The sequence below is a fragment of the Ursus americanus genome, chromosome 22, assembly GCF_024610735.1.
Source record: "Ursus americanus isolate L20-20 chromosome 22, mUrsAme1.1.p, whole genome shotgun sequence".
NCBI classification, from domain to species: Eukaryota; Metazoa; Chordata; class Mammalia; order Carnivora; family Ursidae; genus Ursus; species Ursus americanus.
In genome coordinates this window covers 43,270,580-43,291,003 of record NC_142148.1, presented here as the reverse complement: position 1 = coordinate 43,291,003, position 20,424 = coordinate 43,270,580, and the positions used below count along the sequence as shown (strand labels likewise).

The 20,424-nt window shown below is 38.8% G+C and overlaps 1 protein-coding gene across 1 annotated transcript in view; it reads right to left on the bottom strand.

Annotated features, from left to right (window-relative positions):
• CFAP61 (cilia and flagella associated protein 61) overlaps positions 1-20,424 on the bottom strand; it is a 295,349-nt gene that overhangs the window by 210,012 nt on the left and 64,913 nt on the right. Inside the window, exon 9 of the mRNA XM_045805725.2 lies at positions 1,808-1,899. Within this exon, the coding sequence (XP_045661681.1) occupies positions 1,808-1,899 (92 nt within the window). The remainder of the gene's footprint in view (positions 1-1,807; positions 1,900-20,424) is intronic.

Below are 20,424 nucleotides of genomic sequence, written 5' to 3'. Positions count from 1 at the left end.
TCTCTCCTGCAAACCTTAGCAGCTTTAGTCTCCACGGACTTACAGATCTACCTCCTCAACTCTGGGAGTCCACTGGGTTCCCACTGGGGTCTCTTGCCCCATGCCATGGCCTGAAATTCTCTCAAGATAGGAGGCCAGGGCAATCAGAAGACTTGCCTAGCTTGTTTCCCATCTCTCAGGCATCTCTCTCCTTGGTTATCTGATAAGTAGTGTCTTAAAAACTGTTATCTCATATACTTTGGCCACTGTTTGGTTTTTCAGGCAGGAGAATAAATCTAGTCTCTTTTTACTCTACCTTTGCCAAAAGCAAAAGACCTTAGCACTAAGTTTTCCTTTTTCATTAATTCCATTCATCAGTTTCCTTTTCCACAACCTAATCCATGTCATACAACACTCTTTAAAAAGTCCCCTCCTCCGGGATGCTTCCCATCCTCCTTTCTGCATACTGAATTAGGGTTCTCCTCTCCCATACCAAGTCACTACCTCTTGAAGTCTGGGGCTGTATTTTGGTCTCATGAGTACCCTCAGACACAGCAGAGTGCCTGGCCATTGTGTATGCCCAGTCTCATGCAGAGACTAAATCAGCACTTGAAATATAATAGCCAACCAGCTACAGGTTGGATCCTTTTGTGGCTTGGGGCATAAGAATGCATTTTCCATAGAGACAGTATGGAAATATGGGAGGACAAGCCAGGTGGCCTAGTGCTAAGATAAATGTCCTCCCTCCATCCTCCTTTTCCAAGGTTTTCTTCGCATGAGTTGATGGGCAAGGAGGAACAATGTTTTGCCCAAGGTTGAAAAGGAGGGGGAAAAAAACAGTTAGAGGCTAGAGTCTTAGAAGCAATGACTCAGCACCTGCTCCCCATCCTGGGCTCAGGGAGGGGTTCTGAGCCCAGCTGGATGGAGAAGTCAGGCAGAGCAGAAGCTGAAGGAGGTGTGTAGGGAATCACACCTTGGGATTCTGGCCACACGCAGTGCTGATGTAGGACCAGGCCAAAAACATTAGCCTAGAAGTGAGCCCATTTTCCTTCACCACCCCCTAGGTGAGGCCTTGTTCCTGAGGACACAAGAGACATGTTCCAAGGTCCTGCAGGAGTATGTGAGCACCCAGAGCCCAGTAAATTTGGGCATTTATATTACTGAAAACCCATCAGTGGTCAGAAGTTGGCAGAGCTGGAACAAATAGCTGGATCTGTCGGCTTGTCTGCCAAATCCTACGTAATCTATTACATGGCTGACTGTGGCCTTCTTTGCTGTGGATTTACCCCTTCTTTAGGTGAGGGCAGCAACAGCACATGCAGAGATCTGACAGCAGGAGGGTGCTGGGGGGGGGGGGCTCCTGCTGAGGCCAGGCAAAGACAAGCGGAGCCAGCGGCTCTCCAGGAAGCTGTGGAGGGCATCTCTATAGCTTCCAAAGCCCAATCAGGCAGGAAGGAAAACAGAGCCTCATGTGAGTATGTGGGCAGCGTGTAGGTGTCTCCAGTATGTCTGGATTTTCTACCTAGCTTTAAATGAGCAGCTTTATCTGCCTTAGCCTCCTGAAATCAGGGAACGGGTGAGAAGGAAGGAAAAGAAGGAATGAAACGCCATTCTGACCTGTATTCTTGAAGCTAGCGAAGCTTCTCTAATTTGTCTATTACAAACACGCACTCAGGTTTCCTCCCAGCCTGATGTCTCCCCAGTCTTAGTGCTAGAGAGGCCTTTTCTACAGTAGGCATCAGAACTCAGTCGTGAGCCAGCACCCCCAACACAAGCAGCCCCCATGCCCAGCCCAGGGCCCCACGCATGGGTGAGTGACCTCTGTTACCTGAATGCCTTCCATGGCCTCTGGAGAGACTGGTTCCCGTGGCTCCTCAACTATTTTCGGGGAACTGTGGTTGCAAGTACCAAGCTCAGCATCTTTGAGAAAGAGAAGGTGGCATAAGGACAGAAAATAGATGATATATATCTGCAGAGCTATGGGACACTGGAGACAGCATGGTAACCGATATGTTTCTCACCTGCAGCACATCTGAAGAACTGTAGAGCAGAGGGCAGTACCACGAGGTGGGGAGTCCACCCCAATTCTGACCTCTCAGTGCCCTCATGCATGTGATGGAGATAAAATGATATCTGCCCCTATAGAGTTATGGGGAAAACAGGATGCCAGCGATGGGCTGGAGCCTAGTTCTGGCCCACAGGGGGCCCTAACCCTCTGCGGTTCCTGAGCCAGTGCTCCTTTCATAGGAGCCCCCCTTTAAAGTTTACAAACAACTGATTAGCAACTTTCTGGGCTGCAGGCTTTGAAATGATTTGAAGACCGAATGTGGGAAAGACCACAATTAGCTATGTCAGTGCTATCTGAACGCCGAAGATTAATTTGCACAAGAGCTGCTTTTCCTTTGTTTGAAAATATTATAGCACACAATCTGACAGTGACCACTATTTTTACTTCTCTAATTTCTAAGCAAGAAGAACTGGAGCTGAGCATTACTGTTTTAATATGTTCTGGAAAGTCAATAATCAGGGTAGTGTTTGCATCTTTAACTTTTACTAAAAATTACAGTAGAAAAAAAAACTTTCCCTCTTTGTCTACAAAGCTCTTTTCCCCTCTCTTCCTTCTCCTCCTTCCTCCTTCTGCATTCCTGTCTTTCTTCCAGCCCATCTTTCTTCTGGGCCTTCTTATTTCTCTTCCTCTCTTTCTGCCCCCCTCTCTCTCCTATCTTGTCAGACTCTCTTTGCTTCCCTCTCCCCCTCCCACTTCTCTCCCACCTCTTCCTCTGGTTCTCCCTGTGTCTGCTCTGCTGGAGGATTCTCAGCAATGACATCTGTTCACAGTCACCCTAGGATGTTCTGCCCAGGGGCTGCCCCCCCCCCCTCACTGCCAGCACAGGCCTGCCTCTCCATCTTCTTGTCTCTGACATTCATTTCAGATGATGTGGATAGGCCAGAGGTAGTCTATCCTCTCAGCTTCTTCCTCTCCCACTGTGCCAGCCAGGACAATGGCTCCTGCAGATACCTCTCAACCACAAATCCCCAGATTATGCATGCCCTATACCTGCTTCTAGCAGAGATGGAGCTGAGTGAAATAGAATGAAATTCTAAGAGAAAAACTGGATGGCTAGGGAAGTATAAAGGGCATAGATGAAGAAGTACATAATGTTGAAGGTACGATGAGAGAGAATCACTTCCCAGGGTAAGGGGTAGCTCTTTTGGCATGGGGAGAAAATGGCTGGCAAGAGCAGCAAAGGACCTAGAATTCCTCTTCTGAAGAAACATGCTTGGGGGGATGTATCATGTCTTAGTACCTGAATATGTCCTGCTCCCTGCAAAACTTTTCAGAAAGTCTACATGGGGTTTCCGACATTCTCATGATGACAAGAGCCACATGCTTTTTATGTTAATTTACTTTGTTGATATAATGTGTATTCGGTAAAAATGCATGAACTTCTACATATATTTACTCCCATGTACAAACCACCCAAATAAATACCTAAAGCATTCCCAGCACCTGGAAGTTTCCCTCATCTCCCTGTCCAGCCAATGTACCACTTAAAGGCAGTTGCTCTTTGGTCTTCTACCATCATTGATCTGTTTTGCTCAGCAGCAGACTTTTTGAATTAAAAAAAAAACACATATCAATAACTCCCTATTCTCAAGTCCTTCTTTGTTTTTTAAAAGATAGATTTTCCTATTTTGTTTTAAATTTGAAGAACAACCCAAAAAGCAACTAAAAGAAAAATACTAGACCTTCATTGTACATATATTTCTTTTATAATTAGGACAAATTTACTAAAACAGTTAGAGACCTTAAAGAATGGATTTGATTTGCAATGAACTGATAACCTGGTGACTTCACTGTTTGACAGTCTAATGTTCATGAGACAATTACCAACTACAACAGCTAATTGTCTTGGCTAAACTGTCGTGGGGTTCTTGCAGTTTATTAGTAAGCAGCTGCCACGCTTGTCCCCAGAGGTGGCTGCATTTCAGAACTGGGCGAGGTGATGCTGTATCTCTCTTTCTTGTGTCTCCGGGGTTTTGGGAGGTTTCATTAGTTAATGTTCATAATGTGTCCTGAGATCCTCAAATGTGAGATGCTATCCCAGGGAAAAGTCAAAGCACTGGTATTATATAACACACAACCAAAAACATGACTGAGGCTACAAATTTAAGTTATTTTATTACTTACACCACCTATGTAGCTTAGAAGTTATGAACTAGTGGGAGTAGATGCACCATTTGCTAGGACTTTCCCTGTTCTTGAGATTGCTTCTATGGGATGGGTTTACCATGAAGCTAATAATGCGAAGGGTTCAGGTACCACCCCCCCAGGTTCCTCCCAAGACACAACACGTACTATTGTATTCATAATTTTGCATTTGTTTTCTTAGAGAGGGCTCTCAGACTGTATAGACTCTAGGTCCCACAAGACCTGGGTCTGCCCTGCTCTATCTAATAGTGATAATACACAGGGAAAGCTAATGAATATATTTTGATGGCTTTAGGAATAAATAAAAGTAAACAATCTGGTGGAGTTTAACATTTATTTTAAATATAGATCAAAGCTCCCAACAAGAGTTTTTTGTGAAATGGAATAAATTGATTCTAAAAGAATAAATATGGAGGAATAGTTTTTAAGACATTTTAAGAAATAGTCGACAGAATTTTAAGAAATAAGAACAAACAGCAGGCGAAATTTCCTAATGAATATTAAGACATGTTATAAAGCCAGAGTTACTGGGACCATGGATTATTCAAGTAATATAACAGAATGGAATCCAGAAAAGAGCCAGACAATTTTAAAATTATTAATATATGTTAAAGGTGGCATTTCAAATTGGTGGAGAAAGAAAAAACTATACAAATAAATAAATAATGTTGGCTCACTATATGGGAAAAAATTAATCTGGTCCCCTATTTTATATAATAGACAAAAATCACTTGCAAATATGTTAACAGCCTAAAGTTTTTTATTTTTAATGTTGAAATTATAGGAGAGTATCTTATGATCTTGGGGGTGGAGCAATTCTTCCTTAAAAATCCATCTGCAAAAGGGTAAAGGTCAGAAAAGAAAAATATTTTTTATTTATTTAATTGTTGTGTGTGCCAGGCATTTTTTTACATTTTTATTTTAATTCCAGTTAGTTAACATACCTATTCAACCACATCAAAATCTAAAAGGTCTGTCAAAAGTACCCTAAAAATAATTTTTTTAAAAATTTGATACATGGAGAAAGTATTTGCAACACATAAAATAGCCTAACGATCTAATTACAGAAAGAAGAAGCAACCCATTAGGCAAAGGCAATGAATATCCAGGAAATGTAAACAACCATAAACATACAAAAGTGTTCCTCCTCAATAATATTGAGAGAAATAAAGTTAAAATAATATCTCCTTTCATACCTACCATATTGTCAAAAGGTTAAAATGCTGACACTTAGTATGAGAGAACTGTGAAAAAGTCTGGAGGAAGATGACTGGTTTGGCCACATTTGGTGGCATGTGAGTATTTCCAAGCCCAGCAAGAATAACTCCAGGAATAGAGCCTAAGGAAACTCTGCAAGGGGTCCAAGGAGACATGCATTGGGATGTTTACTGCAGCACTCTTCTCAATAACAAAATAACAGAAGCAACTTTAATGTCCTTCTAAGGACAAATGTGACACATTCCATGTGGTGGAATACTGCCCAGAAGGTAAAAGGAATGTTCTAGACCTATGCCTGTAAAGAAGTAAATTTCATTTAGCTCAAAGAAATTTTAATTTCTGCCAGATTCTCTCTCATTTCCGCCCTTAGAGATTCTATATAACTATTAGAAGTTATAGAGCAATTCAGTAACATGGCGGGATGCAAAATCAATGCTCAGAAATCAGTTGCATTTCTATACACGAATAATGAGACTGAAGAAAGAGAAATTAGGGAATCCATCCCATTTACAATAGCACCAAAAACAATACGTTACCTCGGAATTAACTTAATCAGAGACGTAAAGGACCTATATTCTAGAAACTATAAATAACTCTTGAAAAACTTTGAAGAAGACACAAAAAGATGGAAAAATATTCCATGCTCATGGACCGGAAGAATTAACATAGTTAAAATGTCTATGCTACCCAGAGCAATCTACACTTTCAAAGCTATCCCGATCAAAATACCAATGACATTTTTCAAAGAACTGGAACAAATAGTCCTTAAATTTGTATGGAACCAGAAACGGCCCCGAATCGCCAAGGAATTGTTGAAAAGGAAAAACAAAGCTGGGGGCAGCATGTTGTCGGATTTCGAGCTGTACTACAAAGCTGTGATCACAAAGACAGCATGGTACTGGCACAAAAACAGACACATAGACCAATGGAACAGGATAGAGAACCCAGAAATAGACCCTTGGCTCTTTGGGCAACTAATCTTTGATAAAGCAGGAAAAAACATCCGGTGGGAAAGAGACAGTCTCTTCAATAAATGGTGTTGGGAAAATTGGACAGCTACATGCAAAAGAATGAAACTTGACCACTCTCTCACACCATACATGAAGATAAACTCCAAATGGATGAAAGACCTCGATGTGAGACAGGAATCCATCAAAATCCTAGAGGAGAACATAGGCAGCAAACTCTACGACATCGGCCAAAGCAAACTTTTTCATGACACATCCCCAAAGGCAAGAGAAACAAAAGATAAAATGAACTTGTGGAACTTCATCAAGATAAAAAGCTTCTGCACAGCCAAGGAAACAGTCAAAAAAACTAAGAGGCAGCCCACGGAATGGGAGAATATATTTGCAAATGACACTACAGATAAAAGACTGGTATCCAAGATCTACAAAGAACTTCTCAAACTCAATACACGAGAAACAAATAAACAAATCAAAAAATGGGCAAAAGATATCATTTTCCAATGATGACATACAAATGGCTAACAGACACATGAAAAAATGTTCAAAATCATTAGCCATCAGGAAATTCAAATCAAAACCACACTAGGATACCCCCTTATGCCACTTAGAATGGCAAAAATTGACAAGAAACAACAATTGCTGGAGAGGATGTGGAGAAAGGGGATCCCTCCTACATTGTTGGTGGGAATGCAAGTTGGTACAGCCACTCTGGGAAACAGTGTGGAGGTCCCTTAAGAAGTTAAAAATTGAGCTACCCTATGACCCAGCCATTGCACTACTGGGTATTTACCCCAAAGATACAGACGGAGTGAAGAGAAGGGCCATATGCACCCCAATGTTCGTAGCAGCATTGTCCACAATAGCTAAATCGTGGAAGGAACCGAGATGCCCTTCAACAGATGACTGGATTAAGAAGTTGTGGTCCATATATACAATGGAATATTACTCAGCTATCAAAAAGAACGAGTTCTCAACATTTGCTACAACATGGACGGCACTGGAGGATATAATGCTAAGTGAAATAAGTCAAGCAGAGAAAGACAATTATCATATGATTTCTCTCATCTATGGAACGTAAGAACTAAGAAGATCGGTAGGGGAAGAAAGGGATAAAAAAAAGGGGAGGTGATCAGAAGGGGGAATGAAACATGAGAGACTATGGACTCTGAGAAACTGAGGGCTTCAGAGGGGAGGGGGTGGGGGAATGGGATAGGCTGGTGATGGGTAGTAAGGAGGGCACGTATTGCATGGTGCACTGGGTGTTATACGCAACTAATGAATCATCGAACTTTACATCAAAAAACCAGGGATGTACTATATGGTGACTAACATAATAAAAAAAAAATTAAAAAAAAAAGACTGACTCCCTCTCCCTCCGCCCCTCCTTCCTGCTTGCTCTCTCTCTCTCTGTCTCTAAAATAAATAAATCTAAAAAAAAAAAAAGAAGTAAATTTCAAAACACCACCTATTCCCAAAGACACCATTTATATATTTAAAAAAGCCACTACCACAAAATAGTAGTGTTTTTTCTATGAATACATGGACGTCATATAAAAGTATAAACAACTGGTCTGGGTGGATGCATACTAAAGTTATTACAATGGCTATTTCTGGGGAGGAGAGAAAGAATCAGGCTTAGACGTGGTTCAATGGGAACTCAACTTTAACTGCATTATCTTAAATTTTTAAAGGACAGTTTCATGTGTTATAATGTAATCAAGATTTTTTAAATGTCCAATTATAAAAGTAAATTTTTATCTCCAAAATACTACAAAATAGCAATTCTTGTTTATTATTATCATATTATGGATGATTTCAAAAAAGCCTGCTGAATGAATTTAAGTCACTCAATTTTAAGAAGGGGAAAGATTAGAGGTTCAAGTTAAATCATTCATTCAACTAAACTTCAATGGAGAACAATGAGTTGTAAGCACCCTGAGATACTCAGAAGTAAATAATGAATCAGATGTAGCCCCTCTTATTCTACAAGGCTCACAAGTGATGAGGGTACACACACACACACACACACACACACACACACACACACACCCCTATCTCACAGTGTGAAAGTTGCTGAAGCAAACATATGAACAAAGTACACTGAATGCTCATTTATTCATTCATTAATTTAAAAATTTATATTTCACACCTACCACCTGTTAGACATTAACATTCCAGGGATTTCAGCAATGAACAAAACGAACTTGCACCACCAAAGCAAGTTAGTAAATGAACAAGAAAACACCGTTATGATAGATGGCATATAGAAAATACCCCCAGGAGCTGCTTTAGATTGAGCAGTTGAAGTCCTTCCAAACATTTAAGTTGAGAACTGAAGGCTAAGAATTAGTCTTGAGACAATAAAAGAGAATGGTAATAATGAGCAGACAACTCTTTCTCGGAGTTTTGCTGAAGAGTGAAGACATCCTTATTTCTTGATATGTTTTCCTTCCTTGGTTTGCCCCTGACCCTGTGGTCTTCTTTGTAATTGTGTTACTTTCCTAGGGCTGCTGTAAAAATTACCAGTCATTTCGTGGCTTAATGATAGAAATGTATTTTCTCATGGTTCTGGAGGCCAGAGTCCAAAAATCAGTATCCCTGAGCAGAAATCAAGGTGTCTGCAGGGACACATTCCCTCGGAGGCTCTAGGGGAGAGGCTGTTTTTGCCTCCAGCTTCTAGTGACTGCCTGCATTCCTTGCCATGTGGCCACATCACTCCAATCTCTGTCTTTGTGGTCACAGCCTCCTCCTGTCTGTGATATCTCCCTCTGTCTCTCTCTCATAAGGACACTTGTGATAGCATGTAGGGCCCCTCAGATAACCCAGGATAATCTCATCTAGAAATCTTTTATCATACCTACAAATATCCTTTTTCCAGAACTAAGGTAATATTTACAGGTTCCAGGGATTAGAATGTGGATATCTTTTGGGAGGTAATGTTTCAGTCTACCTCAAACAACACCTGTCGCTGAAGGAATGCTGTGTATCCATCCAAATGCTTACTCGGAAGATCAGACTCAACTCATCCAAATCAGAAATCACAGCATCTCCATCATATAATTCACTAACTCTTATTATTCCCATTTTGCAAAATGGTTCCACCATCCACCCAATTTCTGCAGTCATCCTTGATTTTTCCCTTTTCCATAACCTTCCTTTCCTCCATATGCAGTAAAATATCAAATTCCATTAATTCTCCAAAATATCTCTGAGGTTCATCCATAATCACTGTTTTGATTCAGTCCCTCCTCATCTCTTTCCTGGACACTCTAGTGGCCACTGGAAAGTCTTCCTGTGAACTAGAAGTTGACCATGGCTCCCTTTCTAATTAAAGATTCCCAATGGAACACCATCCAGCATGTTGTGAATAGATTAATCTAAACTCTTTTGCAAGGCATGAAAGCCTTGATTACCTCACCTCAATCTCCTATTCTGCTTCATCTACTGTCAATCCCTCACTTCATGCTCTAGCAACCCTGAACTTGTACTTTCCCTTAATAAGCAATGGTTCCTAATACCTCCTTATCTTGCACATTTTGTTCCCTCTGCTAGGAAAATCTTTCTGCTTATTCACCTAGAAAGCCCCAATTAGTTTTTGAAGTTTTGACTCAAAAGCTTTTTTTCCTGTGAATGCTAAGCTGATGCTCTCAAGATGACTTAAGTATAATTCTGCTGTGGTCCCACCACAATTTTCTAGCCTTCAAAACTCTTATTGTAAATTAATTTGTCCTGCTTATTTATCCTGCCATTAGACAGTAATAGACTCCCCAGTACTAGAGTAGGCTCTTAATATCTAGTATATGGGAAGTACTCAGTATTTTTTTTTTTAAGATTTTATTTATTTATTCATTCGACAGAGATAGAGACAGCCAGCGAGAGAGGGAACACAAGCAGGGGGAGTGGGAGAGGAAGAAGGAGGCTCATAGCGGAAGAGCCTGATGTGGGGCTCGATCCCATAACGCCGGGATCACGCCCTGAGCCGAAGGCAGACGCTTAACCGCTGTGCCACCCAGGCGCCCCGGAAGTACTCAGTATTTACTGAATGGATGAATGAACAGCAAGAGGCTGATGATGAAGTCCACAACGATACAAAGGAAAACACTAGGGAGGCTGTGTGAAAGGAGGATAAAGGGCTTTTTTCTTATTTTTCAAGGAAACTCCTCCCCACTGGACTGCAGTGCAGGCTCCAGGCCATATAGTATGATCAACTTGAGCTTCATGCCCTGGTAATTTCCATATCACTGTCTTGAGATGAGACTATAGGTTTTAGCCTCCTGTAGGCTAAACTGGAGTTTGTGTCTCCAATAAGACAGGAGAAAGAAGTCCATGACAAAAATCATCAGCATTATTCTTCTTTGTGTGTGAGCAAGGGTTGGAATGATGATGCTGATTTTTCACTCTCCCTGGATTTAGGCCCTTTGCTATGTAGTATCCTATCTTTCTGATTCTGGGCTCAGCCACGTGGCCTGCTTTAGATAAGTAACATATGTTAGTGCAAAGCCTAGACCTCAAGAGGCCATGTATGTTTCTACTTGGTCTCCTGCACCTTTGTGGTCACCATAAGAACATGCCCAATCTAGCCTGCTAAAAGGATGAGAGGCACATGGAGGAGAGTCAAGGCCAGCCAAAATCAGCCAACAGGCAACCAATGCCAAGACATATGAGAAGACCCAGATAAGATCAGGAGAGCTAACTGGCTTCAGCTGTATCAGCAAAACATGCTTATTGTGGTTTTGTGGCTGTTTGCTGGAAGCACTATCATGGTATTGATGCAATAACAAAAGATAATAGAGAGAATCAACCAACTCCTAAGCCTGGTTCCTTAAAAATACTAATTAAATTGACACTGGTGAGATTAATAAAGGAAAAGGCACAAATAAATAATCCCAATAATGACAGATAAAAACATAGGAGACATCTATAAAGTTAGATGGTAGATATACACCCATAAGAACATTAAATATAAATGGACTAAATAGTCTAATTAAAAGACAGTGGTTGTCACTCTAGATTAAAAATAATTAAACTCTATGCTGTTTATAAGAGACACATCTAAAATGTAAGGAAATAGAAAGAATGAAAATAAAAGAATGGAAAAAGATATGGTATGCAAATATGAATCAAAGAAAGTAGATATGGCCATATTAAAATCAGAAAAAGTAGACTTTAAGGCAAAAAAAATCATTAAAGATGACTAGGATACTTCATAACAGATTTTTTTAAAAAGTTCAAAGAAGATATAATGATTTAAAAATTATATACCTAACAACACAGATTCAAAATAAAAAATGAAAAATGATAGGCTATGAATACATTCACAATCAAAGCAGAAGATTTTAACACATCTCTCATTAATTAATCAGATAAGTGATGAAGTCAATGAGGATACAATATTGAACATTATTATCAAATGTGACTGATTTATATAGAACCCTGCACCTAACAACTATAGGATATACACTCTTTTTATGGACTCAAGGAACGTTTTCAAAACTCAGCCATATGTTCAATGAAGATTTAAAGGATTAAAATCACACAGGGTAGGTTTTCCAACTTCAGAGCAATTAAGCTAATACACAGTAATAAAAAGATAACTAGAACATCCCAAATAGATAATGTGAGATATATATATATATATCTATATAGATATATATAGATATATATATCACACATTTATATAGGAATATTATTCAACCTTGAAAAAGAAGGAAATCTGCAATACGTAACAATGTGGATACACCTTGAACACATTATCCTAAGTGAAATAAGCCAATCACAGAAGGACAAATACTGTGTGACTGCACTTACAGGAGGTATCTACAATAGTCACTCATAGAAGCATAGAATAGAATGGTTGTAGCTAGGGGCTGGGAAGAGGGGGTAATGAGGAGCTACTATCCAATAGGTATAAAGTTTCAGTTATGTAAAATGAATATGTGCTAGACATCTGCTGAACAATACTGTGCCTAGAGTTAACAAAACTGTATTGTATACTTAAGAGTTAACAAAACTGTACTGTATAGTTAAAAAACATAAGAAGGTAATTCTCATGTTAAGTGTTCTTACCATAATAAAATTAAATAAAAAGATAAAAGATATCCCCATATGTTTGAGAATAAATAATTCTTTTAAATAACCTAGGGCCAGAGAGTAAAATAAAGTGAAATTTCAAAAATATTGATAACGAATACATTGCATAACTTGTGAGCAGCAGCTAAATCCAAGCGGAGAATGTTTATAATTTAAACACTCATAAAAGAGAAGAAAAAAACCCTGAAAATCAATGAGTTAAGGATCCATCTTAAGATAGGAAAACAAACATCAAAATAAGCCCAAATATAAAAAGGAGGAAATAAAGAAAAGAGCAGAAATAAAATAAGTAGCAAACACAGAATAGGGAGGACCAAACAAGCTAATAATTGGTTCTTTGAAAAGACTAATAAAATTGACAAACCACTAGCAAGACTGTTTGAGACAGGAGAATACACATAATCAAGGTCAGGAATTTTGAAAAAGGCAGTGTCACTACAGAGCTTATGAACAGTAAAAGTATAATAGGAAAAAATGAATGGCTTCAATTTTATCCTAATGCATTTGAAAATGTAAAGGAAATGTACAAGTTCTGATAAAAAATTACAAACTACCAAACAGACGAAGAATAGTTCTACAACAATTTAAAAAACTAAAACTGCAATCAAAAACCTTCCCTCAAAAAGCCCACCAGGTTTAGATAGTTTCCCTGGGAAATTCTACAAAACATTTAAAGAATAAATATCTCTAGTCTTGCATAACCTTCCAAAAATAAAAGAAGGAAGACTACTCCTTAAATTGTTTTATGAGGCCAACAGAACCTCATTTCCAAAGTCTGGCAAGGATATTTCAAGAACTGAAAATTACAGACCCCTCTCACTCATGGAACATAGCTGCAAAAATCCTCAACAAAACATTAGCAAAGAATCCAGCACTGCATAAAAAGAATAATAAGCCTATTATTAACAAAATAGTTACCATACAAAAATTAATCAATGTAATTTACCTCATTAACAGAATAATGAAGAATCATATGATCAACTCAGCAAATACAGAAAAAAGGCATTTTATAGAATTCAATTCAATTAAGAAAACAACAACAGCCATTCTTGATAAATTTCTTAGCAAACCATAAATACAGAAACTTTCTTAATCTGATAATGGGTATTCACAAAGCCATCCTTAATGGTAATATATTCAGAGCTTTCCATTTCATATTAAGAACAACAAAAGTATACCTGCTAACACCATTTCTATTCAAGGTATTAATCAGTGCATGAAAAAGAAAAAGAATAAGGATTAGAAAATAAGAAAAACTTACATTGTACAGAGAAAATCCAAAAGAATCTGCAGATAAATTCATAGAATTAATAAATCAGTGTAGAAAGGTTGTTAGATACAAGATCAATATCCAAAACAAATTGCATTTCTATATAACAGCAACAAACAATTAGAAAACAAAAATTTTTAAAGATAAAGTTTCCAAAAGTGTGAATATATCAAATACCTAGGAATGAATCTAACAACAGATGTGAAAAGCATATATTGCAAAAAGTATAAAACATAGTGAAAAGAAATTAAAGAGGACAAAAATAAATTGAGGAATATACCATGTTCATAGATTAGATATCTTACTATATTGTAAAGATGTCAGTTCCCCTTACACTGATCAATAGGTTCAAAGCAATACCATTCAAGTTCTCAAATTATTATTTTTGGGGTGCCTGGGTGGCTCAGTCAGTTAAGCATTTGCCTTTGGCTCAGGTCATGACCCCAGGGTCCTGGGATCAAGTCCCGCAATCCAGCAGCATGCTCCCTGCTCAGTGGGGAGCCTGGTTCTCCCTCTGCCTGCCCTTCCCCCTGCTTGTGTGCTCTCTCTCTCTGTCAAATAAATTTTTTAAAAATCTTAAAAATTATTTTTGAGCTGACTTGCAAGTTTATGTGGGAAATCAGATAAACTGGGTTTTTAAATTTTTTTAATGATTTTATTTTTTTTAATAATCCCTATACCCAACATGGGGTTCAAACTCAACCCCAAGATCAAGAGACACACACTTCACAGACAGAGCCAGGTAGGTGCCCCACAGATAAACTGGTTTTAAAATGTCTTAAGGTAAGTTTGTTTGTTTGTTTGTTACCACTATGTTACCTCCTGTAGTTACTTTTGAATTATTTATGGTTGTTTTGATTAAATAGGTAATTAAGTATTTTTTAAAGATTTTGTTTATTTATTTGAGAGAGAGAGAGCAAGAGAGAAAGCACAAATGGGGGGCAGGGAGAGGGAGAAACAGGCTCCCCACCAAGCAGGGAGCCCGACTCAGGGCTAGATCCCAGGACCATGGGGTCATGACCTGAGCCCAAGGCCAACACTTAACCAGCTGAGCCAAGTCATCCCAGTAAGTAAGTATTTTTTCATAGCAACCTATGATCCTATAAAATCAGGTGTTCAAACCTTTTAAGATATTTGACAACTTTTGGTATTTTGCCTTCCCAAAATCAAATCCGAAGTAAAATCTTGACCCTTAACTGACTTCCCAGAGGGTCCCTGGAAAATCTCAAGGGATTTGTTCTTTTCTTGTAAAATGAGAGATAACGAAAATTAATTAGATACATTGAATAGCATAAAAAGTACTGTCAAATAAGAGATGTTTAACTTTCCCTAAGTTACATTTGTATGGGTAAGTGTTATTAATATAAATATTTCTGGGATTATACAAAGCTCCTAGAAATTTGTCAACATCCTCACTGTTCTGGTACTGCTTTGCCTTATATTAGACACAATAATATAATGCTATTAACATTCCAGTTATTATTTTCAAATGCAGGATGCCACAGAAACAACAAAATTTCCTTGCCAATTATGCTAATTTCATAATGAACTCTCATAAGATTTTTACCCACAGACAGTTAAGTCTTCCACCACCTGCAGATAGTTACTGGTTGTCTTGATGCTTCCCTGGAAGCTCTTACAATCAGCCACAAGCCTGGGCGCTTAACTTCAACAAAAGGAACTGTCTCAAAGACCCATGAAAAGGGACTAAGCCAAGCACTCTAGAATATAGGCTTCCGGTAGCACTGACTAACATTGAGAGCGTATCACTGGACTGAGCAAGGAGTTACAAATCTCTTGTAGGCAAGCTGATGGGTTCATGAAACTGTTAACCCGAGATCAAATCAAGGAGAACAAAAAATAATTACATAGAACAAAATGAACTGATTAAGGATATTATGTCATTTCTTTAAAATATTTCTCCTGGCTTTAAGGAGCCTTCCTTTTTGCTCTTAAGGTATTTTTAACTTTCAACAATTTAGTAGATTATACTTTTGAAAACACTTATATTTTTCTCCCTGCCTCATTCTTCCAGAATTTGGAAACTCTTATTGAGTATTCTAATTTTCATAGCAATATAGTTATTTTCACAGGTTAAATAAGAATCTGTTCTCTTGGGGCACCTGGGTGGCTCAGTCGTTAAGCATCTGTCTTTGGCTCAGGGCATGATCCCAGGGTCCTGGGATCGAGCCCCGCATTGGGCTCCCTGCTCTGCTGGGAGCCTGCTTCTTCCTCTCCCACTCCCCCTGCTTGTGTTCCCTCTCTCACTGGCTGTCTCTCTCTGCCAAATAAGTAAATAAAATCTTAAAAAAAAAAAAAAAAGAATCTGTTCTCTCTGTAAACAGGACGTAACTGGAAACATTGGTTATATGACCAAGGCTTTGATTGGAATGCCATATTTAAGAATGACATGTTTAGAATCAAATACAACTAGATAATTTTAAGGAAATAAGGTTGATTTTATGGACTTAATGCTTATCAAGCCTTTTTGGGTATCTGCCACTGGCTTACAAGTTTCCCAGCATTACAGGTGAGTAAGGAAGGATAATTTGGGGGACTTTGAGAAGAAAGGAACTCACCCAAATCTATAGGTACTACTGGAAGTGAAGTCTGGTGGTGAGTTCTTGGCTTGGCATTCTAGCCTCAAGAAACATTTAAAGGTCTAATTTAAACTTTCTTATAAAATTCCAGCAAAATAGGCTCTCTGCTCCTTCCAAGTAAATAGACAGCTACGTTTTCCTCTGCAATGCCAGCAGCACTCCTAAGACACAATGGTGAAAGTCAGAGAAAATAGAGCTCTTAGCCATACTGAGTTCCTAGTCATCAGTGTTCCTTTTTTTTTTTTTTTAAGATTTATTTATTTAAAAGAAAAAGAGAGAGAGAGAGCATGAGCAGGAGGGACAAAGGGAGAGGGAGAGAGAATCTGAAGCAGACTCTGCACTGTGTGGAGCCCGACACAGGGTTCAACCTCAGGACCCTGAGATCACAACCTGAGTTGGAATCAACAGTTGGCCACTTAACTGACTGCACCACCCAGGCACCCCACCAGAGCTCCTTTTAACTCTGGCAAAGTGGATACTGTTACCATTGATGACCCCTTCATTGACCTCAACTACACAGTCTGTATGTTTCAGTATGATTCTATCCATGGCAAGTTCAATGGCACAATCCCACTAGCATTAAAAACCCAATAGAAGTTTCTATATCTTCCCATTGAACCCCTAACCCTCCTCCCATTGTTAAATTGATATACACATCTTTACCTCTGGCTATTCGGTGAGTTGCTCACCAATATAGAGCATTTCTGCATGCATAATAAATTTTTTCCTGTTAACCTGTCTATTGCCAGTGAATTTGCAGGTCCCTGACCATTCAAACTTGAGTTGGTAGAGGAAGTTTTTCTTCTCAACAAACGTTTTTTATATCAAACAAGAAAAAAAAACAAAAATAAATTAATCAAGCAAGTAGAATAGGAACACCAAAGCAAATCCAAAGAAATTAAGAGAAGGGAGGTCATAGGAATAAAAGCCAATATTAATAAATTCAGAAAGAAAGCCATAGACTTGGTAGATAAATCTAAGAGCTAGCTCTCTAAAAAGATCAAACAAAAGAATATATATATATTTTTAAGAGAGGGTAAAGAAGCAAAGAGGAGAAGGAGGAGCTATAACCAGCTACAGTAGAGAAGAAATTGTAGGTCAAGCTCCAGAGTGGGCACATGGAGATCTCACTAGCCCTAGTTAGAGGTGACAGGCGCTGTCTATTTTGGCTACAAGCAGAGTCAGGAACCGTTTCCCTGCAATGGACCACACATCAGCCAGTATTGGAGGCAAGGGGCAGATGCTGCACAGAAGGACTGACTCACTGGGACACCGAGAGCATTATCTACCCAAGGAGACATTTGCGGCAGCAGCAAGTGCCTGTGCTGGGAGGCTGGGCAGAGCGAAGCTGAAATTCCATGAGATGGTTAAAATAGCATCAGCGAAGCTGCTGATTCCAAATGAGAATCAGGGCCGAATCAATATAGAGATCAGGAATGGAGAAATTATTATAGCTCTCTGCACTGGCTGGAATGAGCTAAAACAATTTTAATTTTTCACCTACAAGAGTCACTTCAATCAAGTGATCAGAGTGACCACCCACCATCAGTAATGGGACAGACTGAATGTGTGTAATAACCGACAGGGCGCAATGAGAACCCAGGCCCTTCTATGCTAGTCCTCCCAGGTGTGCACAACTTGAATCTCGTCGGGAGGAGACAGCAGACAAACACAGATTCAAGCACAGTCTACAGAAGCAGGGGTCTACCATCTTCAAACTTGTTTAGGGCATCATATTCAAGCAACTCAGAGGAACTGTTCCAAAATGAAAGATAACAGAGCAACTCAATGCAGATTGTCACTTTGGACTGGATCTTTCTGCTATGAAGGATGACATTGTTAGGACAAATGGGAGAACTTGAATAAGGTTTGTGGACTATGGATTAGTTGGGAGTAACATCCTCAAGTTAATTCTTCAATCTTGCTGGATGTTTGCGGCTGTAAAGGAGACTGTCCCTCTGTAGGAATCACACATTGTATTCAGAGTACAATGGAATACAATGTATTCACAAGGACTCAGGAGGTCGTCAGCATTTTATTGTCAGATGGTTCAGGAAGAAAAAAAGCACCTACAACTTTCATGTAAATGTAAGATTGTTTTCACATTTTAAAAAATAGGGGGAGGAAATAAAAGCATTGCCCTCCAGTTACTTCTGTGACTCAGTTAATTTTGTCATTTTAACTCATTCCCTCCCAGGGCTCTTCATAGCATGTGTTTCTTAGGCAGTTTTACTCAGACTTCAATTCGTTTTGCATTGATTTTTTCACATGAGATTATATCACAACCATTTCCCTTCACTCTTTGTAACCTTTTAAAAGGCTGCTGCACCGCTGTCCTGTGGCTACCCACATGTTTAGCCATCCCTCTCTTGTGGGAGATTTGGGCTTTTACAAACTTACTTGTTTATTTATTTGGGTATTTGTTTGTTCATTTTTAGTATTACGATTAAGCTTAGTGAATAGTCTTGAATGTGTATCTCTTTACAGATTTAGGATTATTTCCTCAGACTTACTACAGTTGAAGTCAAAGAGCAGAAAACATTTCTACATTGTATTCCAGAGTATTCTATCAGCCGACCTTCCTATCTGTCAGAAATTCGGAGTGCTAGTTACCAAGCTCTTTGCTCAGGATGAATTATCTCAAATATATACGTACTTATAACTCAGTATGCAAAAAGGGGGAGAAAAAGATCTTGGATTTTTATGTGCATTTCAGTTTCAGGGAAGCTGAATATTTTCTCACACCTATGATAAATAATATTTTTTCACATGGTTAGCTTTGTGAATTGTTTATGTTTCTCTTTTCTCCAAACTATTTCAAGATTGAAGTCTGCACTCAATAAAAACAAGAAGTCTTTTTCCACATGGAGTCAGACATATTATATAAATAGAAACAGAAAATCAAGTAAATATAAATATGTTATTTATAACTTGGTAATTATAATAATCATATATAATATAGAATATTGTATAAATATATATACACACATACATACATACATATAAAATTTTGTAGGCCCAAGATGGAGTTGCCCCTGCCTGGGGTGCCCCATCAGCAAACTGAAACTTACACAACTTACACAACCTTCTTGTCCCTACAAGTGTTCCACTTGACCAGAAAGGCAGTCAGTCAATCCCCAAAAGCCAAACCAACTCTGGGTCTTCTCACTCCAAACAAGGCTAACAGTGTGGCCCCAGCCCATCAGATATATTTTATTTTTCTTTTCCTTGTTCTTTATTCTTTATTCTATAAAAGGTACTACCCCATTTTACAGTTCTCCAAAAGGAGACAATCCACTTCATGAAGTGTTAAATAAACTTTGTTTTCTTTAATCATTTTTAATAGTTTGTATACATGTGTGCATATATATATATATGTATATACACATATGTGTATACTTGTGTATCTATATGTATGTACATACACACTGGAGATATATACACACACACACATACATAACTGTATTCTGATAATTTTTAAATCTTCTTATATGAAATGAAGCTTTCTTGGGGCGTCTGGGTGGCTCAGTCGTTGGGCATCTGCCTTCGGCTCAGGGCGTGATCCTGGCGTGATCCCTTCTCCGCTGGGAGCCTGCTTCTTCCTCTCCCACTTCCCCTGCTTGTGATCCCTCTCTTGCTGGCTGTCTCTCTCTGTCAAATAAATAAAATCTTAAAAAAAAAAATGAAATGAAGCTTTCCTAGAAAAATCTAATCTCCTAAATTTGATTCAAAAGAAATAGAAAATCTGAAATATTAATAACTCTGAGGGAGAAATGGAACGTTGTCAGTGATAAACCTGAAGTCTGCGGCAGCTGCCACTGTGACTGTCCCAGGTCTTCCTCTAAGATAGCTATGTATTCCTTGAAGACTGAAAACACCAAAAGCCAGAGCAATATGCAGTGGAGAAAAGGCCTGCAACCCAGTAGCAAAATAACTGGCTTCATGTTGGGCTTAGAATTAGTACATTTTCCTTTGTTTGTTGTCATTTGCAAAGACTGTGATTTCTAGTAATTGCTTCCTTAGTTGCTTTGCTTAGATTAAATTTGGTCCATGATACCTTAAGAGTTGTCAAAAACCCTGTGTAAA